The sequence below is a fragment of the Mesocricetus auratus genome, unplaced genomic scaffold (assembly GCF_017639785.1).
Source record: "Mesocricetus auratus isolate SY011 unplaced genomic scaffold, BCM_Maur_2.0 Super-Scaffold_100011, whole genome shotgun sequence".
NCBI lineage: Eukaryota > Metazoa > Chordata > Mammalia > Rodentia > Cricetidae > Mesocricetus > Mesocricetus auratus.
The window spans coordinates 43,849,548-43,876,939 of record NW_024429195.1 but is presented as its reverse complement, the minus strand read 5'-3'; the positions used below and the strand labels follow the sequence as shown (position 1 = coordinate 43,876,939).

The following is a 27,392-nucleotide window of genomic DNA, read 5'->3' as shown; positions in this document are numbered from 1 at the left end:
TTACACAGAGAAACCCTGTCTCAAAAAACAGAGGAAAGGAAGGGAAGGAAGGAAGGAAAGAGAGGAAAAAAGGAAAGAAGGAAGAAATCTGGCAAAGCCAGGTGGAGTGGTACAAGCCTTTAATCCCAGCACTGAAGAGGAGAGAGAGAGAGAGAGAGAGAGAGAGAGAGAGAGAGAGAGGGAGGGAGGGAGGGAGGGAGGGAGGGAGGGAGGGAGGGAGGGAGGATGAGAGAGAATGAGAGAGAATGAGAGAGAATGAGAGAGAGTGAGAGAGAGTTCCTTGTGCCTGAGATTTTAGTCACAGTTCACTCTGTTCCTTTGTAAGTGCCTGAGTTCCTTGCTGTCACCATGCTCCCTATAGCTAGAAAGATCGATTGTCTTTTGTACATCCTAATAAACTCTTGTTAAAACCACGACAACACAAGCTGGTGGAGGTGTCTCTTTTCCACATGTCTGTCTGTTCTCCAAAGCTGATTCCTTAGGGACAGCAAGGCCAGCAATGTATCAATCAGCATTAGGTCATCAAACTGTGGCTCTTTCAAACCTACTCCGGTACATTCCTCTTGTCACATTCCTTCTTTCCCTTGATTGGTGCAGCCATTTATGTCCCTCAGACTATGGTGGCAGGGAAGGAATAGACACATAGCTCCCATTGTTACTCGGCTGTTTCGCTTCTCATTTGTTTCCTTTCCCAACTATGCTTAGAAATTAGATTCAGAGCCGGGCAGTGGTGGCGCTCGCCTTTAATCCCAGCACTCGGGAGGCAGAAGCAGGCGGATCTCTGTGAGTTCGAGAACAGCCTGGACTACCAAGCGAGTTCCAGGACAGCCTCCAAAGCCACAGAGAAACCCTGTCTCGAAAAACCAAAAAAAAAAAAAAAAAGAAATTAGATTCAGAGAGCCACATAAATAAGTCTTTATTGGAAAAATACATTAATTCCTTATAAATATAATAAATAACAATCCTCTAAACTGCTGTTACGAGGATAAATAATACCCCTTTTAGATGAATAAATACACGCTTGTCACAGGTTAAGCATCGCCGTTGGTCCGTGTTGGTTGGTTGTTGGTTCTTAGGGACTAAGCAGGCGACTACAGAGCCTCCATTTGTGGCACCAGGAGCCCACATTTCTCCCAGCTACTCAGAAAGATGTAACTTTCCCTTTCCTTCCTTTCCTTGCAGATACTGGCTAAAGCCTGGCCCCGGTTTTTCTGAAGCCCTGGGCTTTCTCACTGTTTCCCTGATGCGCTCCTCCCATCCCACCCCGCCTGCCGCGTGGCAAAGGGCGTGTCTCTACTCCTCTCCATCTCCTTCCTCTAGGGAGCTACCCGCTCTGGGGTTCTTTCCTTCTTCTTTTTTTCCTTTAATAAAACTGCCTTTGCCTTTCAAACAAAACAAACAAGTAACAGAAAGTACTAATGGGCCAATCAGTCTGTTGGCTCGTAGATGCCTGGGTTGGTAGATTGATCCTATCATTGCTGAGCCATGGGAACCTGGGTGCCATACTTAAGCTGTTGGCATTAATGGCTCGGTCAGGGTGGCTGCTCCATGGGCAAAGACCCGGGCAGCTATCGCCACAAAAGCTTGGAGGCTTCGGAGGATCTTGGAACGTAGAAGGGGACGCTGCCACTGCTGGCTGGGACTCAGGCTAGGCATCTGTTGGCTCTCCCACTGGTGGTCTTCTGGCTAAAAGGACACAAAGCACCGTCAGAAGGGATTCTAACACTAAGCTCCCGGCTTCCATCTCTGACACTGGCTAGCCCCATCCTCCAGATCCCTGGTTCTTACCTGGAGGAGTTGGCTGAGGCCCAGTAGGGAGGTGTGAAGCTGGCCCATGGGGCCATCAGGGAGTAGAGCAGGCTCCCCTGTAAAAATGTCTGAGTCCAACAGCTGCTTATAAAAGACCAGACCTTGGCGGATCCTTTGCAAGCAGAACTAGGGAAGGAAGAAAGCAATGGAAGCTTGGGATTTGCTTTCCTGGTGTCCTTCCTGCCGCCCTCTTTCTTTCTCTCTTTCTTTCTTTCTTTCTTTCTTTCTTTCTTTCTTTCTTTCTTTCTTTCTTTCTTTCTTTCTTGTGTTAGACGGCATCTCACTAATTCAGGCTATGGCCTTAAACTTACTATGTGTAGCTCGGCTGACTTCAAGCCCATTACGGTTCTTTACCATCTCAGGCATAGCTAAGTGGTCGCCATGATGCCCAGATCATTCCATCTCCCCTCCCTTAGATACCCCAATGTCATCTTGGTGGTACCTGGCTGTTGTCCTTCAGTCCTTGGGGATCACAACCATCCCCACACTGGATATGGGGGACATCGTTTCTAGTCTCTTCATTTCCTTCTTCTCTTAGTATATCCTGGAGTGGGGATGAGGGAGGATGAGAGAAGTACTTTTGCATTCCAATGGACCGTTGGTCCCTGACTCTCCCAGAAGTCCCGTCTTCTGCCCTCTCTCATTCCGTGATGACCTTCAGCCCTCCAGATTCCACCCAGGCGGAAGCTTACATCAACCCTACACACTTAGAGGGCTCAGAGGGGTCTCTGCACGGCTCCAGGAGCTGACACTTACCATATGCCCTACTGGTGGCTGTGCATCCCAGGCCAGTGTGCAGAGATTGCGAGAGAGCTGTTGGCACTGAGCCCAGTCAGGGCTGCTGCTCCTGGGCACAGCCAGGCCCCGAGCGGTCCAGGGCAGCAGCCACAGCAGTAGTGCAGCTGGGCAGAGCAGCATCTTGTTGCCTGCTTCTCAGACCCCGCTGGCTCTGTGTCTCTAAGATGCTTCCTGTTTTCTTCCCTTTGTCTTGCTGTCTCTTTTAAGGTCTCTGCATTGTAAGGCCCGCCCTTTACACTAGCAGGTGACTCAGAGCAGGTGGGATTCCCCTCCCTGCATCATCTCCCTCTGTGGAGAGCCCAGGTATGCCTCCTCAGTTCCAGGGGAAGTGGTGGTGAGGTTGATGTGGCTTAGAGGCCTAGGACAGGACCCATGTGTCATGCTCTCCAGGAACAGAGACGGCTGCAGAAGGGGCGGGGAAGTAGCGAACATTTAAATTAATACCATCTCCAGTTCCTTCCTGTGTAATCTGTCTGATTTCTTTCTTTTTTTTTTTTTTTTTTTTGCCTCTCAAGGCTTTATTCTTACCTCATCCCACTCTGATTTCCTCACTTCCTCTTGCTTGAGGAAAAACCACAACAGCATTCATTCATCTCCAAATCCCATGGTGAGCTCAGTTTCAAATGAAGTTTGGTTCCTGTGTAAGAACAAGACTTTTTTTTTCCTCAGTGGGAAAATGGTATTGTTTTCACGGGGTGGCCCTGGTTTGGGGGGCAACAGTAACCGTGAAAGTGCTTTGTGATCTGAGATGCTGTGTAAGGGCAGGGTAAGAAATCACTGCTCCCTGTCAGCCCTCACTGTGGAAAGGGTACTTTGGGGGCAATAATGCTGGCTAAGAACCCCTTGATTTTTCATTCCACTTAGCCTAATGTTGTCATTGGTTCTGTGGGATTTAGGTAATGACTTTTCAGGGAACCAGTATAACCAGGGACCGGAAATCCAATTTAAACACCCCAGGCCACTACTCCTACCCCATAGCTAGAAAAGTGTAGATACATAGTTGAAAGTGCAGTGGCGGTGACCCTTGCTGGTCCTTCAGCCTGTTGCATCCATGGGTAAAATCCACTGATGGCTGGTTTCATCACCCTCCGTGATGCAACATCCAGGGAAGCCGCCGAAAGAGTGAGGTCGGCCGTGGGAGGAGAGGGTGGTCTGAAGAAGGGACTGCCCCAACCCCAGTGGAGGGTCCCGGAACAGTCTGGAAGTCAGAATGAGGCTGTCAATGATCACAAAGTTTTCCCAAGTTAAATTTTCTCTGAGACACTTGTTCTCAATGGGGGGTCTCCCTTCCCTTAGGATTTTTTGTTTTTCAAGACAGGGTTTCTCGGTGTAGTCCTGGCTGTCTCCAGAACTCACTCTGTAGACGAGGCTGGCCTCAAACTCAGAGATTGGCCTGTTTCTGCCTCCTGAGTGCTGGGATTAAAGACATCAACTGAAGACTATTTATTTTAATATAAAATGCTTTATGGATTTGCATGTCATCCTTGCACAGGGGTCATGATAATCTCTGTATTCTTCCAAATGTGCTTTTAGGACTATTTTAAGTACCCTTTGGGACTATTTTAAACTGCCCAATGAAACTTCTGGTGCACACATTTTTATTAGGATTCTGTGATGAGGCTACCTACCTTTAGAAATGGCTCCGTTTGTGGGAGAAATGGCTTGTGTACATAGGATTCGTAGAAATGGAATATGGGAATTGGGAGGGGGTGCGTAGGGGAGTTCATTCCATTTTGTGTAGTGTCTCTTATACTTTCGCTACCTCTGGTTGAGGTCCTGAGAGTCCTAAGAGACAGGAGAGGAAGGGTGGGAAGAAAAGTAAGGAAATGGAGGTAGGATGAGGTAGACGGGGTGAGTTGGAGGCAATGGAGCTTCAGCTGTTTCACTTCCTGGTGCTTTAGCACTTGAGTAGGAAGTGGTGTTGGTGGGGAGACTGTGGGGCTGTCTTGCAGCTGGAACCGCTTCCAAGGCTACAGCTGACCTAGAACTTCAAGAAGCCTTGACATCAGCTGGCCCTCAACCGTTATGCAAATCACACTCAGAAGGCACTCCTAGACAGGCCTTTCCAGCTGCTCAGCCTGAGTGCAGTTGCAGTTACTCCAGGTGGTGAATGACAATGGCCAATAACGATGGCTAATGTGCATCCAACTCTCACTCTATGACCTGGTCTAAGCACTTTGTGTGCGTTAATCTAAGTCTCACAGTAAATCCTATGTAGTGTTATTATATTACATACTACATCTGATAGCTGGGGGAGACTGAGGTGTGGAGATAAGTAATTTAACAGAGACCACTGAACTAGGAAGTGGCTAGCACTGTGGTGCCAACAACTTGGCTTCAGATTCTACTTTTAAAAATTATTGGGCTTTGGGGAGGATGGGTGGGTGTCACACGCCTCTGATCCCAGCACTCGGGAGGCAGAGGCAGATGGATCTCAGTGAGTTCGAGGTCAGCCTGGTCTACAAAGTGAGTTCTAGGGCAGCCAGGACTGTTACACAGAGAAATCCTGTCTTGAAAACAACAACAACAACAAATAAAATGTTGGCCTCGGGAGATGATTCAGCTGTTAAGAGCACTGGCTGCTCTTCCAGAGGACCTGGGTTCAATTCCCAGGACCCACATGGCAGCTTACAACTGACTATAACTCCAGTTCCAGGGAATCTGACACTCCTACATAGGCATACATGCAGGAAAAACAAAAAACAAAAAATCCACCGATGTACATGAAATTAAGAAATTGGTTAAATTATGTGTGTGTGTGTACATGTGTGCCCCAGTGTGCCTGTGGAGTCAGTTAAATTATGTGTGTGTGTGTACATGTGTGCCCCAGTGTGCCTGTGGAGTCAGAGACAGCATTGTCAGTTGTCTTTCCACCTTTGTGTGGTTTCCAGGACTTGAACTCAGGTTGTCAGGCTTCAGCAGCTGGCATCTTTGCCCACTGAGCCATCCTTCCTATCAGGCTTCATATATCCCTGTTTGTTTCTGAAGACTGAACCTATGGCCTCACATTTGCTAGGCAAGTGCTCTGTCACTCATCAGATCCCAGAACTGTCTTACTAAAGTACATGGTTTGACTTTGAACTCCATGTACTACAACAAGTTTTCAACTGTTTTTACTTTTTTGAGACAGGGTCTCACTGTGTAACCCGGTTGGCCTAGAACTCACTGTAGACCAGGCTGGCTTTGAACTCAGAGATCTGCCTGCCTCTACCTCCTTTACGGATAAAGGTGTGAGCACTACCACACCTGGTTCAGATCTTCCAATTTTGATTCTCCTAAATTAGTCTTTAGTAGCAAGGATTATAGACCTGCATCAGGTCCATCTCATAGTCTGCAGTTTAGTTTTTTTGTTTTATCTGCTTGTTTTGTTTTTTTCTAGATAAGATTTCTCTATGTAACCCTGGCTGTCCTGGAACTCGCTCTGTAGACCAGGCCAGCCTTGAACTCACAGAGATCTGCCTGCCTCTGCCTCCCAAGTTCTGGGACTAAAGGTGTGTGCCACCACTGCCAGTCTTGTGTGTTTTTGAGTTTCTTTTTGTGTAGAGAGGGATCTTGAGCTCCTGATCCTCGGGCTCCACTGCCCAAGTGCTGGGGTTGTGGACACACCCCACCGTGCTTGGTACATTTTAAGCCCTGCGTCACACTGGGTGCTGGGAGGGAGCTCAAGAGGAAGCATGTCTTGATTATTTCCTTAGTGGGGCGTGGGACTAAATGGTCACTTACTCCATGTATCTCAAGCTCCTTAACTCCTGTGGGTCTGCGAGGTCTCTTCAATTATGAGTTCCCAATATAGAGATTGACTTCAATACAGGAACTGTTTAAGCCTCTTAGCACCTAGTTTTGTGTGTGAAAACTTAAATCTTAGGACCTGTGAAAGCAGAAGTGCTTTGAGTTAGGAGTTTTCTATCTTGGAATATTTGAGTGCCCACGGCCCCCTGTCTGCCACCTTTACTATTTTGGTTTTGTTGTTGTTGTTGTTGTTGTTGTTTTTGATAGTCTCATGTTGTCCATGCTGGCCTGGAATTCACTGTGCTGCAGAGGATGGCCTTGAACTCCTGATCCATCTGCCTCTACCTCATGGATCTTTCATGAAGTTCTACTTACTCACTTTTATTGAGAGAGAAATTACAGACAAATAGTGTGTGTGTGTGTGTGTGTGTGTGTGTGTGTGTGTGTGTGTGTGTTGTTCTTGTTGTTGAACCTAGGGCCTCTTGTGTGTATGCTAGGCAAGTGCTCAACTACTGGCCTGTACTACAGACTCGGCCCAGAGGAACGTTTTGATTTTTGGAGATACAGGCTTTGTTCCTGCTAGGTGCCTGCATGTGCTAGATAGATGCTTTGGCAACTGAGGCACCTACCCACCCCTGACCTTACTAAAAAAGTTACTTATTGTGCAGAAATTTATTTATCACGTGTGTGCTCCACAGTACGTGAGTGTAGACAACTTCGTTGGGCATCACTTTTGTCCTTCCATCATGGGGGTCCTCACACTTGGTAGCAGGCACCTTAACTGCTGTCCCATCTCTAAAGCTTCCTTCATCTTTTTGAAAAGAAAGATATTTTTGATCTTGAGGGTTTTTTTTTTTGAGGGGGGGTTGAGACAAGATTTCACTCACTGTGTAGCCTTGGCTGGCCTGGAACTCACTGTGTAGATCAGGCTGGCCTTGAACTCACAGAAATCCATCTGTTTCTGTCTCCAGAGTGATGGGTTTGCCAACCTATCTAGCTTGGTTTTTGTGCTTTAGTTTTTGAAACATGGTCACATGTAACCCTGACTAGCCTGGAGCTTGCTATGTAGCAGAAGCTAGTCTTGAACCCCTAATCCTCCTGCCTCTATCACTGGATTGCTGTTATTCATGTCTGCCCCCACTCTTCCAAGACCCAAGAAATGCCTTAAAAGTTTATTATTGGGGCTGGAGAGATGGCTCAGAGGTTAAGAGTACTGACTTCTCTTCCAGAGGTCCTGAGTTCAATTCCCAGCAACCACATGGTGGCTCACAACCATCTACAATTCAATCTGGTACCCTATTCCGGTATGTTGGTAGAACACTGTATATGTAATAAAGAAATAAAATCTTTAAAAAAAAGTTTATTATTGGTGAGGATGACCATAGTCCTCTCACAATTTGGCCTTCATATTATTTTGTTGTTGTTGTTGTTGAAAGAGGGATTCACTGTGTAGCCATAGTTGGCCTGGTCTTTGCTATGTAGCCTAGGCTGGCCTTGAATTTGTGAGATCCTCTTGCCTCTCTGCCTTAAGAATTCAGGGATTGCTGGCGGTGGTGGCGCTCGCCTTAAATCCCAGCACTTGGGAGGCAGAGGCAGGTGGATCTCTGTGAGTTCGAGATCAGTCTGGTCTACAGAGTGAGCTCCAGAACAGCCAGAGCTGTTACACAGGGAAACCCCGTCTTGAAAAACCAACCAACCAACCAAGCAAAACCCCAGTAACGACAGCTGAGCTTTAAGTGTGCTGAGACATCTCATATCCCGGACCAATTCCAAAGCAGTTTAAGCCCACAGCTGAGGCCCAGAAGCAGTTGGACATGGCGACACCCTCCCACAGAAGAGGGAGAGGCTAGCTAAGCATCTCTCAGAATGCTGTTGACAGTTATGTCTCAGCTGACTCAACTTGCTGTTTGTTTCCCTCTGAGGGACAATGTCTAACTCCACAGTCTAGGGGAAGTTAACAGTCTGGGAGTCTTGTTCCCTGGGAAAATCATGGGGGCCTCTGGGGACGAAACAAGCATGGCTGGGAATTTCAGATGGATGCCTTTAGAAATACAGAAAAGGTGACCACTTGGGCCAGCCTCCTGTCAGGCTCCCGCTTCCTTTTTCTTTCCCATGTCTAGAAGTCATAGGAAATGCCAGTGAGTTTCGGGGGCGCAGGGTCACAGACACCAGCGGGATGAAGGGCTCGCCAGGCGGCGCCGGGAATACCCACCAGGCGAGTCCCAGTGCTTTGCCTCCAGCTCCCCTCGGTCTAGTTTCTATTCGGGGAGCGCAAAAGCTCGGTTTCCCAGTCTAAAGTCCGCTTTGTTTAAAGAGGCTCCCAACTGAAGAGATTACTTTTCACAACGCCGCGCCTGACTCAGTTTGTCCCCGGCGGCATTCCGTAACCTTGCTTTGACGGCCCTCCTGCGTCATACGCCCCCTCTGGCGCCGCCGGTTACTTGGCTCCTTCTGATTGGCTGAGATGAGCCCGGGTCCCCTGCTGATTGGAGGCGACGACTGCCAATCCTCCGCCCCGTCTCTCCGGGGTTAGGTTGAGCTAGAGGCGCGGGGGAGTGGTAGGGAAACTGGAATTTCCCGCGGAGCTGACGGCGCTTTCTCTCCCCCCCTACTCGTTTGAATTCCACGCGCTCCAAAATATCCGCCATGGAGAAATCTTGGTAATGACCCATTCCCCCGTAAGCATCCCAGGAACACGGCTGACCTTTGCCCTAATCCTTCCTCTCCCGTCCCCTGCGCTGGGGGAGAATTCTGGGTAACCAGTTTCTCTGGCTCGCCCGAGGAATTCTGGGTAGCCATCAGTTCCCATTACTTCCCCCCCGGGCCGCCCCCGCCCCGTTTGTGGGTAACTGGCCGTTCTTGTTACCCTCCCCCTGGAGAATGCTGGGTAACCACTGTGAAGGATTCTGGGAAACTGACTTGTCTTGCTCCCTTCACTGCCCCAACCAACCCCTTGCCCTCAACATCCAAGTCTAGGAAACAAAACATCTTAGACGTCGCCGCCAAACTCCAGTCCCTGTAGTATCTGCTGCCTTCACCTTGTGGGCCGTGAGGAAGGGAAGTCAGGAGTTAGCTCGTTTGGTGGGATGGTAGGGACTTAGTTCAGAGGACACAGTTCTCCCCAGCCTACCGCACTGCCCGGGTCTTCCTGCATGTCCCCTCCCCCCCCAGTTTCATCCCGTCTGCCTGCCTCATTGCCCTGCCCACATAGAAGACCCGCCCCTGACCGAGGTGCCTCTTTCCCTTGCAGGCCAGGATGTCCATTGTAGGCCCACTGGTGCTGCCCTGCTGAAGGCTGGGCCGGGTGTCTGTAGGAATCGTGGCAAGGGAGGGTGTGACTCAGGTCTGACCGACGGCCACCATCGTCATGAACTTTGAGGGTCTGGATCCTGGACTGGCCGAATTTTCCCCAGCTATGCATTCTACCCTGGATCCAGTCCTGGATGCACACCTGAACCCAAGTCTGCTACAGAATGTGGAGCTGGACCCCGAGGGAGTGGCCTTGGAGGCTCTTCCCGTCCAGGAATCAGTGCACATAATGGAAGGTGTCTACTCTGAATTGCACAGCGTGGTGGCTGAAGTGGGAGTGCCTGTGTCCGTCTCCCACTTTGACTTACATGAGGAGATGCTGTGGGTGGGGAGCCATGGGGTAAGAACTACACCCCCCTTTCTGAAGGCTGAAAGGGAGTGTTAGAAATCGCTTACCTGGTCTTAACCCAAGGACAGCTCTTTGCAGGGAATCAAAACTGAGTCGAAGTGCTGAGAGTTCGCTGGATCTCTTAAATCAAGAAGGGAGTGGAGAAGGAATTGGGGAAACCTAGGCTCTAGAGATTAATTATATATTTGGCCTCATGAGGATCCCACTTTGCCAGTTTGCCCATTGCTTATTTTGTTTCGAGACAACATCTATAGTCCAAGCTGGCTTGAACTTACAGCAATCCTCCTTTTTTGCCTCCCAAGTGCAGAGTTTATGCGTGTGCCACCGCATCTGGCTGTCATTTATTTTGTTTTATTTTTTTAAGACTGGGTCTCATGTATCCCAGTATGACCTTGGACTTTATGTATGACCAAGGATGAAGCTTGAATTTCTGATCCTCCTGCCTCTCCTAAGTGCTGAGGTTATAGGCACCAAAGCCGTACTTGGTTCATGTGGTGCTGGCGATAACACCCAGTGCTTCGAGCGCAGTAGGCAAGCACTCTACCCACTAAGCTACATGCCCATCCTGTTTTGTTTTTGAGACAGGGTTTTGCTATGTATCCTAGGCTGGCCTCAAATTTACAATCCTACCTTCATCTCCAGGATGTGAGACTATAGGTGGTGTCACTAAATCCAGCCCAATCCATGTGTCGATTACCTTTACCCATCACTTAGTTTATAGTCATCCATATCCAATCTTTAGTTTTTTTACCCAGTGTAGATTAGGAGCAGGGTAGGGGTTTGAAACAGGGTCTCACTATGTAGTACTTTCTGATCTGGGACTTACTATATGCCTCGGGTGTCTTTGAACTAGGGGCAGCCTTGACTCAACCTCAAAGTGCTGATATGTCAGGCTTATAATTATAGAAAGGAACATATTGGAGTCCTTTTGTCTTCCCTTTCTGATTTTAGTCTCAGTGGTTATCAATGTTAAGTGTATATTTATATATGCCATGAAACCAAATGGTTTCTGTCAGACGTTGGTATACTTATTTACCGTTTTGTGAGGTATGAATTATTTTTCCTTTAGAAGAAATGATTTTTTTCCACTGGTGTATTCAGTTCAGTAAGACATGTCTACTGCCTGTACTAGGCACAAGGAATAAAACAATACAACAAGCCAGGCGTTGGTGGTGCACGCCTTTAATCCCAGCACTCGGGAGGCAGAGGCAGGCGGATCTCTGTGAGTTCGAGGCCAGCCTGGTCTACAGAGCGAGTTCCAGGACAGCCTCCAAAGCTACAGAGAAACCCTGTCTCGAAAAAACAAAAAAAAACAAAAAACAAAAAAAAAAAACCCAGAATACAACACAGACCTTAGACAGGTGTGGTTGTTCACACCCTGGCCTCCTAGCTTAGAGACTTAGGCAGGAGGATAGCAAGTTCTAGGCCAGCTTGGACTGCTGTAGTAACTACCAACAAAACCAGGTTTCTTCACCTCACAGACACAATGTAATGAGAGGAAAAAGGCATACAAACCAGTGATGTCCTGGCCTTAAATGTCAATATAAAAGGATGAGTGTTGGCATGGAGAAGGGTCACATAGGGTTTCCAGGGTGAAGGGGACAGCTGAACTGAGTCTGGTAAAATAGGTGTGTGTGGAGTGTGATGTTATATACCTGTCGTCCTAGCACTGGGAGGAAACAGGCAGGAAGAGGAGGAATTCAAGGTCACCTTTAGCAACTTCACTGAGTTTGAAGCCAGCCTGGGCTCCATGAGACCCTGTCTTAAAAATAGATGGAGTGAAGGAGACAGGAAAGCTGCCTTGGTGTAGATTACTTGGTATTATAGAGAGTGGTGCGTATAGCCTGCAGGGATACAACTTCTTAGAATGCAGGAGGCTAGGAAGGCAGCTCTGTTTCTTACATCTTTATCCTTCCAGTGTACCAAACAGTTTTTCTTTTGTTTGTTTGTTTGTTTTGAGTCAAGGTCTTTTTAATTAATTAATTTATTTATTTGAGACAGTTTCTCTGTGTAGCCCTGACTGTCCCTGTCCTGGAACTGACTCTGTAGACCAGGCTAGCCTCTAACTCACTGAGATCAGCCTGCCTCTGCCTCCCTGAGTGAGTGCTGGGATTAAAGGTGTGTGCCACCAATACCTGGCATAGGTCTCTTTTATAGTCAAGGTCTCTTTTATCCCAGGTGGTCTTTATTTTTTTGGTTTTTCGAGAAAGGGTTTCTCCGTATTGTTTTGGAGGCTGTCTTGGAACTGGCTCTGTAGACCAGGCTGGCCTCAAACTCAGAGATCTGCCTGTCTCTACCACCCCAGTGCTGGATTTAAAAGCCTGCACCACCAATGCCTGGCTCCCCAGGTGGTCTTTAAACTGGATTTGTAGCCAAGAATGACCTTGAACTCATGACGCTTCTGAATATATTTCCCAGCTGTGATTATAATTACAGGCATCTACCATTGTACCTGGTTGAACTTTTTTTTTTTTTTTTTTTTGAGATAGGATTTCTCTTCATAGCTCTGGCTGTCTTGGTACTCACTTTGTAGACGAGGCTGGACTGAAACTCAGAGATCTGCCTGCCTTTGCCTCCTGAGTTCTGGGAGTCTAGGCATGCACCACATGCCTAGCTTTGAACTTAAAAATGTGTGTGTGTGTGGCTGGAAGCTGAGAAAAGGTGGGTACTTATTCATTCAATCTATGTTCCCTCTTTAGCAGGATGGAGAGTACACAAAATGAGTTGGGGATACAAGTCAGTGATAGCACTTAGCCTGAAATACAAGAGACCTTGGGATCAAACCTTAGTAATCCTCCACCACACACACACACACACACACACACACACACACACGAGTTCCGATGTCTCAGGCATGAGATAATTAGGCTTTTCCAGTGTTTGAAAGTAAGTCCAGGACTTCACCATGCTTTCTCAAGCTAGTTAGTAAGCCAACTGATAGGTACAAGAACTTGGTTGTAAGGCTTAGGTTTGGAATAAGCAGTTAAAAAAAAACAACAGTTCATGAATCAAGGTCAGGAATGGTGGCATATGCCTTTAATCCCAGCACTTGGAAGGCAGATGCAGGCAGATCTCTGAGTTTGAGGCTGTTCTGGTCTACAAAGCAAGTTCCAGGACAGCCAGGGCTGCCTTGATAAACCAAAAAGAAAAGGAAAAAAAAAAATTGAAATGAGATTCAAGTTGGGCACACTGCCTGTAATCTCAACACTTGAGAAACCAGGCAGATGGCTGTAAGGCCCAGGCCGGTGAGTACTATGTAGCAAGAACCTGTCTCAGGATAAAGTAAAAAGGTGGGTGTGTATCTTAGCCAAGTACTTGCCTAGCATATGTGAGCCCTTAGGTGTGATTCCTAGTATTGAATAAAACAAAACTCAAGCACAAATAAAATTAAAGTAAAGACCTCTCCAGAGCAAATGAGAGTACCCAGGAAGAGGAAATGAGAAGGTATACACTTCAAGTAGTCGACAGAAGGGAGCTGGTGTAGTGGCACTTGGGAGGCAGAGGCGGGACACCGCTGCATGGTGAGACACTTTCTGACAACAGTAGCAAGGAGCACACATAAGGAGTCAGAAAATCGAGTCAGAGAGAAATCAGGAGTGAACGATGGGACCGAGAGCAGGAGAGGTGTTTCCCATTCTTGTGTTCTGGCCAATGACGTTGAACTCAGTGTTGCTTTCTCATATGCTGGTAGAGATTAAGACTTCACTAATCTAGGACTCCAAAGACAGGAGGGTCGATGAGTTTGAAGCCAACCTGATCTACATAACAAGTTTCAGGACAGCCAAGGTTACATACAGAGATCCTGTCTCAAAAAGCAACAACAAAAAGATTTCGCTAGGAAGCCAGTTCTTCCTCAGCACTCAGGAGGCTTAGGCAGGAGGGTCAGTGTAACTCTGAAGTCTTCCTGGTCTACATTGCAAGCGTCAAGCCACCCTGGACTATATGAGATCCTCTTAAAAAAAAAAAAAAAAACCAAGGGCCGGGCGTTGGTGGCGCACGCCTTTAATCCCAGCACTCGGGAGGCAGAGGCAGGCGGATCTCTGTGAGTTCGAGGCCAGCCTGGTCTACAGAGTGAGTTCCAGGACAGCTTCCAAAGCCACAGAGAAACCCTGTCTCGAAAAACCAAAAAAACAAAACAAAACAAAAAAAAACAACCAAAACAACCTCCCCCAAAAACCACCCTAAGACTTGACTATGGAACAAGTGGCCAGAGGAGAGTCAGTGCATGTCCTTGGCCTTCTGAAGAAACAAATCTCTAACTGAAGCATTACCTATTCATCAGGTCATCGTGAGAATAAAATGAGGGTTTATATAAGTATTTTGTGCTGGGTAGACAAAAATGATTCGGGTCTGGAGGAATGGTTAAGACCACCTGTCCTCTTCCAGAGGATCTGGGTTCGAGTCCCAGCATTCACATGGCAGTTCACAGTTGTCTGTAATTTCAACTCCAGGGGATCCAGGTGCCCTCTTCCAGTCTCTCGGATGCACACACATACACAAATAAAAGTAGTAAAAACGCCGGGCATTGGTGGCGCACGCCTTTAATCCCAGCACTCGGGAGGCAGAGGCAGGCGGATCTCTGTGAGTTCGAGGCCAGCCTGGTCTACAGAGTGAGTTCCAGGACAGCTTCCAAAGCCACAGAGAAACCTTGTCTCGAAAAACAAAAACAAAAAAAAAGTAGTAAAAACATCTTTAAAGAATAACTTGAGGTGCATTAACGTAAGGTACAATCATTGCTTTTATCACTAGGATTGCTGGCTCCTGACCTTGTGCCTCAGTTTCCTCTAAACAGAAAAGACTGTCGAGAAAAGAGGTCTGGGGAATGCTGTCCTTGCCCCGTGTCTAGGATGATCCGGCTCTCACTCAGGTGTCTGTTGTGTTCATCCTTTTCAGGGCCATGCCACTTCATTTTTTGGTCCAGCCTTGGAGCGCTACTCATCCTTTCAGGTCAATGGCAGTGATGACATCCGGCAAATCCAGAGCCTGGAGAATGGTATCCTTTTCCTCACCAAGAACAACCTCAAGTACATGGCCCGTGGGGGGCTCATCATATTTGACTATTTGTAAGTGGCTTTTCTTCTCAGCTGGGAAAGAGGGAAAAGATTACACAAAGAGGATTGGCAGCTGGTGAGCCCCTGGCCTGTGGGACCCTCTTTTCACACAGGCTGGATGAATGTGAGGATATGCACAGTCTCCTGCTGACTGACAACAGCACTCTGCTCATTGGCGGGCTGCAGAACCACGTATTGGAGATTGACCTGAACACTGTCCAGGAGACTCAAAAGGTATGAACGAGCCTGGGTTGAGCCCAGGAAAACCCATGTGGGACCTGAGGTCATGGTGGGGGTGTGCTTGGGCCAGAAATGTGTTGAGATATGGTGTGACTTCTCGGTTCGTTAGTCTGTGGGGAGTCATCTCGCTGGTTGCTCTTGCTGCTCTCTCTTTTTCTAGTATGCAGTGGAGATACCTGGAGTCACCATCATGAGACAGACAAATCGCTTCTTCTTCTGCGGCCACACATCTGGCAAGGTAAGGGGACTCCATGTCTCCTCCACCACAGGCCCTCTCTGTTTCACTAGATACTGGGTGGGGGTCTGCTTTCCCTGGTTGCATTCAAGATGAGGGATCTGAGGGGTGACATTGGTCCTGCATAATGTGTTACACTATGTGTGAGATTATCTTGGATCCTGACATTTTCTGCTGTAGGTGCCTTGAAGGCAGAAAGATAAAGGAATTCTTCAGGGCAACTCTTGTATCTCTTGGTTCTTCCCTCTGCCTTTCTTTGCTGTCATCAGTATCCTAGAACCTTTTGGCAGGGCTTTTGCAGGGTCTCTTCCATGTCGTAGAGGTGCAGTTAACAGTTTTTCTCTTCTTCAGGTTTCCCTGCGAGACCTCCGTAGTTTTAAAGTGGAGCATGAATTCGATGCCTTCTCAGGGAGTCTGTCAGATTTTGATGTTCATGGCAACCTGCTGGCTGCCTGTGGCTTCTCTAGCCGCCTCACTGGCCTGGCCTGTGACCGTTTCCTCAAGGTGTATGACTTACGCATGATGCGTGCCATCACGCCACTTCAAGTACACGTGGATCCTGCCTTCTTGCGTTTCATCCCTACGTACACTTCCCGTCTTGCTATCATCTCCCAGTCGGGTATGAAAGGGGTCAGTATTGGGTAGGGCATGTCAGTGAGCAGAGAGGTATCCCAGAAGGAGTAACCCCCATACACCTCTTTGTTGGGGATAGAAATTGCAGTCCACCAGACTCCCAGGTTCAATCCATTCGAATTCAATCCATGTCTGGGCTAAAGAACAAATTGAAGGCCTACCTTGGCAACATAGAAAAGCAGGGCAGGCTGGGGCTGGAGCTGAGTAACAGAATGATTGCCCAAAGGTGCTAGTCCCTTGCTTCAGTCTCCTGCACCACCAAAAGGTAAATAAGAACAAACAAACAAAAAAAAATGGAGACAGAAAATGTACTGCTTTTTAGGAGACTTCAGTGGCTTTGATGCCCTCTTCTGGGCTCTGCAGGCACCTGTACTCATGTGTACCCCATACACAGACACACATGTATTACACAGAATTAAGAAATAAGTCTTAGCAGGCATGATGACACATGCCTTTCATCCCAGCACACAGAGGCAGAGGCAGGCGGATCTCTGAGGTCTACGATCGAGTTGCAGGACAGTCAGGGTACACAGAGAAACCTTGTCCTAGAGGAAAAAAATTTTTTTTTTTTGGATTTTTGAGACAGGGTTTCCCTGTATTGTTTTGGAGCCTGTCCTGGAATTCTCTCAGTAGTCCAGGCTTGGTCTTGAACTCACAGAGATCCACCTGCCTCTGCCTCCCGAGTGCTGGGATTAAAGGCGTGCGCGACCACTGCCTGGCGGAAAAAAAATTCTTAAAAAAAATAAATAAAATAACTTGAGAATTGCCCTTTCCTGGGGAGTAAAGTTTCCATGGCTTATGGCATTCTTTGTCCATAGGCATGGATGTTGGTGTCCATTTCACCTGGTATGAGAGCAGGATACAAGAGTGTAAAAAGATCTTTTTTGATCCTTTCACTTTTCAGGGCTCACTGGTCTGTTTCTTTTTCCCTTCTAGGTCAGTGCCAGTTTTGTGAACCCACAGGCCTGGCCAACCCGGCCGACATCTTTCATGTGAACCCTGTGGGACCTCTGCTGATGACTTTTGATGTGTCAGCTAGCAAGCAGGCCCTGGCCTTTGGGGACTCTGAGGGCTGCGTGCATCTCTGGACTGATTCCCCCGAGCCTTCCTTCAACCCCTACTCCCGTGAGACTGAATTTGCATTGCCCTGTCTCGTGGACTCATTGCCTCCTCTGGACTGGAGCCAGGACCTGCTGCCTCTTTCTCTTATTCCTGTCCCACTCACCACTGACACGCTGCTCTCTGACTGGCCTGCTGCCAACTCTGCTCCTGCTCCCAGGTTGTATCTCATCACTGGGCGGGAGGGAGGGTGGGAGGGAGGGGGTCCAGGATAATAGAAGCTTCTGTTAGTCTTGTTATTAAATCCACTGCTATGGTTATTTTTGGCTACCTTAAATGCTTTTTCCCCTTCTAAACCCATGGGTTGGGAAATGCATGGGTGACTATCATGACCCACCGAGCCCTAGAATAACACTGGCTTATAGGCGGGCACCACCTGTGGACGCAGAAATTCTCCGGACCATGAAGAAAGTGGGCTTCATTGGCTATGCACCCAACCCTCGTACCAAGCTGCGCAATCAGGTATGTTCAGAGGCGAAGCCTCTATGTTCTCTTACCTTTTACTAGTCGTCATTTTGTTTTTAGATAGTAAAAGTTTAGGACATGTCTGCAGAATTCAAGGAGCTATGCTTGTTGAATTATATCTAAGACCGAGACGATGAGGTTTTATCCCTTAGGAAGGTTATTTGGTATGTGTATCGGTGTGTGCATGTGTGTGTGTGTGTGTGTGTATGTATGGTATGTGGTGTGTATGCGAGTTTAGGGTGCATGTGTGTGTATGGTGTGTGTTGTGTGTATTCGTGAGTGTAGGGCACGTGTGACACAAAGCACATGTGCAGGTCAGAGGATGACTTAAGAATTGGTTCTTCCATCCACCTTGAGATCGAGGGTTTGAACTGGGTCATCAGGTTTACTCTGCCTCAATTTTATAATCTTTTTTTTTTTTTTTTTTTTTTTTTCGAGACAGGGTTTCTCTGTGGCTTTGGAGGCTGTCCTGGAACTCGCTCTGTAGACCAGGCTGGTCTCGAACTCACAGAGATCCGCCTGCCTCTGCCTCCCGAGTGCTGGGATTAAAGGCGTGCGCCACCAACACCCGGCTCAATTTTATAATCTTTACAGTGCAATATGTGTACTTTTCTAAGGCAAACCAAGGGCTTAGATCCCAATGTTTTCTGTCTTTGTTGGCAGTATTTTAGTGGAAGACTTTTTATATGTTTGTAGTAGATAAAAATAAACTAGATGGCAGGTCTGTTGTTTTTTTTTAAAATCATAAACCATGTACAAATTAAACTCAGTTGCATTTCATTAACCATGTGTGATTATATTTCTGTAAGCGTAGCTGTGTTGAAAAATAGAAAGAAAAAAAAAGAAATTAAGTGGGTACTGGGTGGCTGGACAGTTCAAGGTTTTTTTTGGCTACACATTGAATTTAAGGTCAGCTTTGGCTGCATGAGACCCTGTCTCAAAATAAGTAAATTTAAAAAAAAAAAAAGAGTCAGGTGTGGTGGGACATGCTTTTAATTCCATCACTAAAGAGGCAAAGGCAGGAGTTCTAGGCTAGCCTGTTCTACATACTGAATTCCAGGCCAAGCAAAGCTACATAGTGAGACCCTGTCTCAAAACAAACAAAAAACAACAGAAAGGGAAAAGCACAGGGAAGCCAAAGCTGCTTAAGACATCCAACAGAGTTCCTCTTTTTTCAAAAAAAACAAACTCTAGATTCCCTATCGACTAAAGGAGTCAGATAATGAATTTGACAACTTCAGCCAAGTCACGGAGTCACCAATAGGGCGAGAAGAAGAACCACATCTCCACATGGTTTCTAAGAAATACCGAAAGGTGCTGGGGGCCACTGAGTCACGGGTCACATGGGATGTGTGGGGAAAGTATCATGCAGAAGATAGTCTAGTCTAATCCATAAGCCTTCCTCTACAACTGCCTTAGGTAACCATCAAATATTCCAAGCTAGGGCTGGAAGACTTTGACTTCAAACACTACAATAAGACGCTGTTTGCTGGGTTAGAGCCCCACATCCCCAATGCCTACTGCAACTGCATGATCCAGGTGAGGGCTGCTTCCTTCTGAGCGGGAACGTGCTTCCTGCCTTTCTCCGTTCCCATTGCCCCTTAGTCCCTGCTCTGCTCTTTCTAGGTCTCCCCAGTAGAACCCACTGTACCTTGGCCTCACCTACTCTTGTGTCTCCTCCCCCACCCGGTAACTTCAAGCCTCCCCTGTGGGCTCCCCTGCTTCAGTGGAGTCCTGCTTTGTGTCCAGTGGCTCACAGAGCACCCCCATCCTCTCCCCAGTCTCCTGCTCCCCATCCTCTCCCCAGTCTCCTGCTCCCCATCTTCTCCCCAGTCTCCTGCTCCCCATCTTCTCCCCAGTCTCCTGCTCCCCATCTTCTCCCCAGTCTCCTGCTCCCCATCCTCTCCGCCCCTCCCCCCATCTCCTGAACTAACTTTCCTGCTCTTCCTCCAGGTGCTCTATTTCTTGGAGCCTGTCCGATGTCTGATCCAGAACCATCTTTGCCAGAAGGAATTCTGCCTGGCATGTGAGCTTGGCTTCCTCTTCCACATGCTAGACCTCTCTCGAGGTGACCCTTGTCAGGTGAGTCCTCCGAGACCTGGGACACCTGAAAAGGCAAGGCACAGAAGGGGGATAGTTGGAAAGGGCACTGCTCTGCAAATGGCCCAAAACAGAAGACAACCTCTTCCAGGGCAGTAATTTCCTCCGAGCATTCCGCACCATTCCCGAGGCCTCAGCACTGGGCCTCATCCTGGCTGATTCGGATGAGGCTTCAGGCAAGGGCAGTCTGGCCAGGCTCATCCAGAGGTGGAACCGCTTCATTCTCACGCAGCTGCATCAGGATATGCAGGAGCTGGAAGGACCCCAGGCTTATCGAGGTGCTGGGGGCAGGTATGGAGTTGGACAAGAATAAAGCCACCAAAGCAAGCCCCCCCAGACTTTAAGGGTCTTCTAACACTCTGTATGTATGTTGCCCTCTCCACTCTCAGCAGTTTCTGTTCATCAGGGGACTCCGTCATCGGGCAGCTGTTCAGCTGTGAGATGGAGAACTGCAGCCTCTGCCGCTGTGGCAGCGAGACTGTGCGAGCCTCGTCTACTCTGCTGTTCACGCTCTCCTACCCCGAGGGTAGCATCTGTGGTATTCCCTGCAGCTGGGTTGGGAAGACTCCTCAGATACCTGTAACACATCAGGGAGTGTGGGGCTGTGAGGAGAGGGGAGAGCCTGGAGTGAAGTATCCAGTTTCTCTTCAGATAAAACTGGGAAGAACTATGACTTTGCTCATGTGCTGAAGCGAAGTATCTGCCTGGAGCAGAACACACAGGCCTGGTGTGACAACTGTGAAAAGTACCAGCCCACAGTGAGTAGAATGTGTCCTGCAGGCCTGGCGGAGGGCTTCTCCCTCTGTGGTCTGCCTGAGGGTGTTGTTGGCATTGCCTTCAGGGGTCTCCTGGGAGTGGGGAGAACTCCAGGTTTACCAACCCTGTCTAGGCTTCTTTTCCTATAGACTCTGCCATTTGTTTCGGTCTCAGATTCAGACCCGCAATATCCGACATCTGCCAGATATTCTTGTCATTAATTGTGAAGTGAACAGTTCAAAAGAGGCTGATTTCTGGAGATTACAAGCTGAGGTAATGGTTGGGATTTGTTTGTTTAGTTTTTGGTTTTTTAAGACAGAGCTTCTCTATGTGGCCTTCCTGGTCTTGGAATTTACTCTGTAGACCAGGCTGGCCTCAAACTCAGAGATCCTGGGAGTAGAGGCGTGTGCCACCACGCCTGGCTGGAAGCATTGTTTTACTTCTCTGTATGATTATGTTCTTAGGTGTTTTTCCTATGTGTTCAGGTTGCCTTCAAAATAGCAGTAAAGAAATACAGTGGGGAAATTAAGAACAAGGAGTTTACTTTGGCTGACCGGTAGGTACCATCTTAGAGTTGTCAAGTGGTGGAAGGAACTACTTGGTGATCCCTCTGTCACTGGCTAGACATCCTCAGAGCACATTTTTAGTTCTTCCTCTTCTGTGCTAACAGGAAGGAGCCACGGAGTGCAGAGGGCTTGCTGTGTTGCTCCTCCACCGAGGAGCTGAAGAACGTCTGGCTTCCCTTTTCCATTCGCATGAAGATGACCAAGAACAAAGGGCTGGATGTTTGCAATTGGACTGATGGGGATGAGATGCAGGTTGTTGGAAAACATGGGAGAAGAGAGGGAGTGAAGCAGGGCAAGGGGTGGAGGACAAGAATGAAGGTGTTATCTACCAGTTGTGGAGTTTCCAGAATAACTCAGTTTAGTGTTGGGAAGCCATAGATGGGCTAAAATGGAAATAACCTACCCTGCTTCCCCATCCGCAAGACTCCCTACCCTCTGCCCTTTATCCCCATCCCCCATCCCAAACCCCCATCCTTAAACTTAGCTTAGCAGCTTGGGTACCCCCTCTCACAGTGGGGTCCAGCCAGGGCAGAGGAGGAGCATGGTGTCTATGTGTATGACCTGATGGCTACTGTAGTACACATCCTGGACTCACGAACAGGAGGCAGCTTGGTGGCTCACATCAAAGTTGGCGAGACCTACCACCAGCGCAAGGAGGTGAGTGAGACGGGACAAGGGGAGAACATTCCTGGAGGAGATGACGGCAGTGTAGTTCCAGGTCTGTCCCCGAGCTCCTAGCAAGTAGACCAGGGACATGACTTTGACATCAGCCTTCCTGTATATCTGCACAGGGTGTGACCCACCAGCAGTGGTACCTTTTCAACGACTTCCTTATTGAACCTATTGATAAGGTAAGTCAGAGATTTCTTCCCCCCCCCCCATTCTTCTGGGGAGACACTGAGAGGGTGTTGCTGTGTGATCAGGGTGTTGTGGAATTTACTGTGCTCCTGCCTTGCCTCCAGAGTGCTGGGATAGGGGTGTGATTACAGCTCCATTCCCCCTTTTATCTACCCATCTTTGTTAGTGTCCTTATCCTCAGGCCCCTTTGGGTGCCTGGAAAGTTCACAGTGGAAGGAGAGAGGCTTTGGGAATAAATGGCATCAGGAGAGTTTTAAAAACAAAAACAAACATAACAGCAACAAAACAGCCCTGGACCCTGGCTGCTGTCTGACTTGAGGAAAGGAATAAGATGCACTGCTGTGACGGGACACAGTATTCTTTCTTCTTTTAGAGAGCGAGGCATGCTTTTATACACGATAGGCAAGCACTCTACCCCAGAGCTACTCCTCCACCCTTGTGTTTTACCTCCTCTAGTATGAAGCCGTGCAGTTTGACATGAATTGGAAAGTACCTGCTATCCTGTATTACGTCAAAAGGAATCTCAATTCCAGATACAACCTGAACAGTAAGTGATGTTGAGTGGCCCAAAGGCTTAGACAGCTTAAGTTGGACTTCAGGAGAAACCCTGGGGGATATCTTTGTAGTACTGAGGATTGGTGCGTGGTGCTGGTACTTCCATTCATACTAAAAATCCTGCTGAGTAAGTTTAGAAGCTGGCTGGAGATGGTAATTCATGCTTGTCATCCCTGCTGTGGCAGGAGGATTGACAGGAGTTCAAGGATGACTGGGACTACATATTTAGTTCAAGGCCAGCCTGGGCTGTAGAATAAGAACAATTTTAAAAACACAAAACAAAATTAACTAACTTTGAAGCTGGAAATTCTGAGGGTGGAGTAGGAATGAGGAAGCTTTATGACTTAGGTTATGATTTTGTTTCTAAGCATTTTATTGTTTTTGAGACAGGGTTTCTTGTTTCTCTGTAGCTTTGGAGCCTGTTCTGGAACTCGTTCTGTAGACCAGGTTAGCCTCAAACTCACAGAGATCCACCTGCCTCTGCCTCTTCAAGTGCTGGGATTAAAGGCGTGTGCCACCAACACCTGGTGATTTCAAACATTCTTAACCCCTTTTGGCAGTGGTTTGAAAAAGAATAGCCCCTATAGGATATCTTTTCTTTTTTTTTTTTTTTTTTCTTTATTTATTACATATACAGTGTTCTGCCTACATGCCAGAAGAGAGCACCAGATTAAATTGTAGATGGTTGTGAGCCACCATGTGGTTGCTGGGAGTTGAACTCAGGAACTCTGGAAGAGCAGTCAGTGCTCTTAACCTCTGAGCCATCTCTCCAGTCCTGAGGATATCTCTTTTCAAATGCCATTTTCAATAGTGTTTATTTATGGCCATTGTGTGTGCAGAGGCCAAGGAACAACTTTGTAGCATCAGTTCTCCCTTCCATGTCCTGTGGATTCCAGACACCAAACTCGGGTTGTCAGGCTTTCAAAGCAAGTGCTTTCCCCATTGAGCCTGCCAGCTGGCCCCAGTTCCACCATTCTCCTCAAATGGTCATCTCTTCTTAGGGGGTGAGTCCTTTGGAGGTACCAACTTGGTCCCTTTAAACAGTGTATGTACTGCAGACAGCATAAATACAGACATCAGAAGAGTTTGTGGGAGTAGGTCCTTTCCTTTCCCCATGTGTGTTCTGGGGATCAACTTCATGTTGACAGACTTGGCAATGAGTGTCTTTATCTGCTGAGCCATCCTGCCAGCCCAGATACACTCCTTTTACCCAATTTCTTTGGTTATGAAGAGATCACAATACAGACCAGTGGCCTCAGAGCAGCCATCCTGGGGTCTCTCCCTGGTCATTTCCCCAGTCCTAGTCTTCTTTGCATTCTCCCTTCCAGTCAAGAACCCTATTGAGGCCAGTGTGCTGCTGGCAGAAGCCTCGCTGGCACGGAAGCAGCGGAAAACACATACTACCTTTATTCCACTGATGCTGAATGAGATGCCACAGGTTGGGGACTTGGTGGGCCTTGATGCCGAGTTTGTCACTCTTAATGAGGTAACCACAACCAAAAGGATGGGGCATAGGACCAGAACTCAGAGGGTATCAGGAATTGTAAGTGTTTCTGTGGTGTCCATATTAACTCTTGTGACAGGAAGAAGCGGAGTTGCGCAGTGACGGTACCAAGTCTACCATTAAACCAAGTCAGATGTCAGTAGCAAGGATCACCTGTGTTAGGGGCCAAGGGCCTAATGAGGGTATCCCCTTCATTGATGACTACATCTCTACTCAGGAGCAGGTATTAGGATATGAGGGGCCACTGAAGCCAACCCCGTGCTTGCTCAGAGTGCCCGAGAACCCTGGGGAGAGCGGTAGGAAGCGGCCACACTGTCTTTTGCCCCAGTGACTCTTCTTTCTCTCTGTCCCTAGGTAGTAGATTACTTGACTCAGTACTCGGGGATAAAGCCAGGAGACCTTGATGCCAAAATTTCCTCGAAGCACCTCACAACTCTCAAGTCTACCTACTTAAAGCTGCGTTTTCTCATTGATATTGGAGTCAAGTTTGTGGGTCATGGTCTGCAGAAGGACTTCCGGGTCATCAACCTCATGGTTCGGGCAGGGTTTATTTAGGAATGTTTTTGTTGTTTTGTGTTTTGTTTTGACACGGGGTCTCACTATGTAGCTGTGGCTGCCTTGCAAGTAGTTATGTTGAGCAGGTTGGCTTTGAACTCACAGAGATCCACCTGCCTTCTCCTGAGTGTTAGGATTAAAGGTGTGCAGCACGCCATGCCTGGCACTTTTTCTTCTTTAATATACAACCTTCTTCCCACCAATTGTACCTACCATTCCATGCACCATACTTTAAAAAACAAAATTACATTTATCTAGTCAGTGTGTGTACACTCATACATACCTCCTGAGAGTTGTGTGTTGCATGTGTAGAGGTCAGAGGATAACCTGTGGAAAGTCTATTCTTTCCTTCCATCACATCAGTCCTGGGGACTGAACCCAGGCTGTCACTTGGTGGGGTGCTGAGCCATCTTGCTGGCATAGGAGTTACTCTTGAGGGTGGGCTTTTCAGTGTATGAGTTGTATTCAAGGAATGGGAGAATATGGGTCATCTATCTTGTCTTCTGATCTTGATCCCTGCCAGGTACCCAAGGACCAAGTTCTTGACACGGTCTACCTGTTCCACATGCCCCGGAAACGAATGATCTCCTTGCGGTTTCTTGCTTGGTACTTTCTAGGTGAGTCGCTGTTGTACCAATTAAGAGTAGAAGACGTGGCGGGGATGGGGGTGGGGTGGGGGTCTGTAGCTTAGCTGATAGAGTACCTGGCATGTACAAAACCTTATGTTCAGACCCCAGTACCACATGAAATTGGACATGGTGGTAAATGCCTGCCTGTAGCCATAACTCGGGAGGTAGATACAGAAGAAGCAGAAGTCAACGTTGGTCTCAGGTACATAATGAGTTCAAGGTTAGCCTGGGCTAAATAAGATCTTATTGCAAAAAAAAAAAAAAAAAAAAGGAGAAAGCGTAAGAAGACTAATGCTTTCAGATCTTAAATTTGAAGCCTGGGCTGTACAGGAGATACTGTCTTAAAACAACAACAAGCCAGAAACAAAAACTGCAATAGAAACAGGAGACATTTGGAGTAAACAGTGATTTCTCAGCTTAGAATTATGTCTTTTCTGCTAATGGTTTCCGTTAGCCACTGCCAGTAACTTAAGAAGTTTTCTGGGGCTGGAGACTTGACTTGGTGTTAAAAGGGCACCTGTTGCTCTTGCAGAGGACCCAGGTTCAGTTCCCAGCCCCCATATGGTGCCTCGGAGCCATCTGTAACTCCAGTTCCAGGGGATCTAATGCCCTCTTGTGACCTCCATGTACACCTCACATCCATAGAGAACATATGCAGGCAAACATTCAATACACATAAATCTTAATTTTTTAAAGATGTTTTCTGGGAGACTAGGAGTCTGCATGGGAGTAGGGGAACATGTAGAGGAGTTCTTTAGGAGTCAGGATAAAAATGGGGTCCCTCCTATGTGAGACCCTTAATAATCATATTTACGCCAGACCTGAAGATTCAAGGTGAAACCCATGACAGTATCGAGGACGCCCGCACAGCCCTTCAACTCTACCGAAAGTACCTGGAGCTGAGCAAGAATGGCACTGAGCCTGAGTCCTTCCACAAGGTGCTCAAAGGTCTTTATGAGAAGGGCCGAAAGATGGACTGGAAGGTGCCTGAGCCTGAAAGCCAGACAAGTCCCAAGAGTAAGACTGGGTTGAGACAAGGGGACTGGGTTGGGTAGTTTTTGTGGTATGTACAGACTGTACAACCCCACCTTAATGGTATGGGTACTCTTGCCTTCTACTCATGAAGGAGGCATCCGACAGTTTACAGATCACCCAGTTGTTGTAACAGTCAGTGGATGAGCTTCATCTTCTAAGTTACCCGCTTGCCCAATCCTAGAATGCCTGAGGAGGATGCATGCCAGGGCCTCCCTTTTCTCCCGCTTGCATCATAGGAAGTATCTCCAGCGCTTTCTCTGTTCACCTTTGTTTCACAACTGTGTCTCCTAACAGACACAGCTGTCTTCCCCTCAGTACTGGCACTCTGACCTGTCCTTGCCATTCACGTCCTGTGACCCTGGACCTGAGAGACGGCTTCTCCAGTCAGCTTTACCCTGTCCACTCCACAACTGGATCTGCTCAGGGCCTGCAGATGGTGCTGTTCATAGAGCTGGAAAGCAGCAAAATTGCTGCAAATGTTCTAGAAGCCAGATTCCCTCTTTATCCTCTGCAAAACAGTGGGCCAGAAGGAAAGCCTAAATTGACCCAGGTCAAAACAACTGGTATTCTGAATACATATCCTGGGTGATTGATAACTAAACAAAAAGCTCCTAGAATCAGAAGTCTCAGTTCCCAGCCAGCTAGAGGACTGAAGTCCTGGACAGTGACGGTACATCGAGAGATCTAGACATCTCAAGCCTCCTGCTGCTTGAGATGATGGCCAGGAACCAGCACTGGTCTCAGCGGGCCAGTGAACCGTGTGGAGGAAGCTGAGCTACTGGCTTCGTTCCCACTGGCAGCTGACAAGTATCTGTCTTCCATACATTCTCTCTTGAGTTTGTTTATTTTTTACAAAAATTTGCTTAAAACAGCATGTTTTATAAAATAAAAATATTTTTATCTGCTAGTGTGGGTTCCTTTGGCTTCTGCCCTCCCTCTTTGTTTTATTCATTGTTCATTGAAAAAAGACAAAATTATAATTGTGTTCAGATCCACACTTAGAAATGAAGGTTACATTCTGGAGTCCCAAATGGGTGTATGCAGGAGAGGTATAATTGCCCCTGGCAGTGTTCGGTCTTTGCTGTAGTTACCTAGCA

General features: G+C 47.7%; 2 protein-coding genes and 1 pseudogene across 9 annotated transcripts; 1 reads left to right on the top strand and 2 right to left on the bottom strand.

Annotated features, from left to right (window-relative positions):
* Window positions 1-901: 901 nt before the first annotated feature.
* Window positions 902-8,839, bottom strand: Il23a (interleukin 23 subunit alpha). 4 transcript variants are annotated; one of them, XM_040754704.1, is made up of 7 exons: window positions 8,549-8,839; window positions 4,236-4,392; window positions 3,579-3,805; window positions 3,136-3,244; window positions 2,252-2,353; window positions 1,789-1,935; window positions 902-1,686 (listed from the first exon to the last, which is right to left on the bottom strand). In XM_040754704.1, the coding sequence occupies exons 4-7, from the start codon at window positions 3,190-3,192 to the stop codon at window positions 1,507-1,509; spliced, it is 486 nt and encodes a 161-aa protein (XP_040610638.1). In that variant the 5' UTR covers window positions 3,193-3,244; window positions 3,579-3,805; window positions 4,236-4,392; window positions 8,549-8,839; the 3' UTR covers window positions 902-1,506. The 4 variants fall into 4 exon arrangements, with proteins under 4 accessions (XP_040610638.1, XP_040610637.1, XP_040610639.1 ...); XM_040754703.1 differs by having other exon boundaries at window positions 3,604-3,805; XM_040754705.1 differs by lacking the exon at window positions 4,236-4,392 and having other exon boundaries at window positions 3,604-3,805.
* Window positions 4,055-4,155, bottom strand: LOC121143368 (annotated as a pseudogene).
* Window positions 8,840-8,865: 26 nt separating the features above from the next.
* On the top strand, window positions 8,866-27,202 carry Pan2 (poly(A) specific ribonuclease subunit PAN2). Of its 5 annotated transcripts, none has more exons than XM_021232781.2 (26): window positions 8,867-8,996; window positions 9,587-9,985; window positions 14,888-15,057; window positions 15,159-15,279; window positions 15,446-15,523; window positions 15,872-16,139; window positions 17,090-17,432; window positions 17,638-17,734; window positions 18,932-19,051; window positions 19,157-19,276; window positions 19,691-19,819; window positions 19,929-20,128; window positions 20,230-20,363; window positions 20,489-20,595; window positions 20,768-20,866; window positions 21,079-21,149; window positions 21,264-21,411; window positions 21,673-21,816; window positions 21,951-22,010; window positions 22,474-22,564; window positions 23,901-24,058; window positions 24,156-24,299; window positions 24,431-24,610; window positions 25,155-25,248; window positions 26,080-26,277; window positions 26,590-27,202. In XM_021232781.2, exons 2-26 carry the CDS (start codon window positions 9,704-9,706, stop codon window positions 26,622-26,624), a joined length of 3,591 nt encoding a protein of 1,196 aa, XP_021088440.1. In that variant the 5' UTR covers window positions 8,867-8,996; window positions 9,587-9,703; the 3' UTR covers window positions 26,625-27,202. The 5 variants fall into 5 exon arrangements, with proteins under 5 accessions (XP_021088439.1, XP_021088437.1, XP_021088440.1 ...); XM_021232779.2 differs by having other exon boundaries at window positions 20,227-20,363; XM_021232780.2 differs by lacking the exon at window positions 26,590-27,202 and having other exon boundaries at window positions 8,866-8,996; window positions 26,080-26,565.
* The last annotated feature ends 190 nt before the right edge of the window (window positions 27,203-27,392 follow it).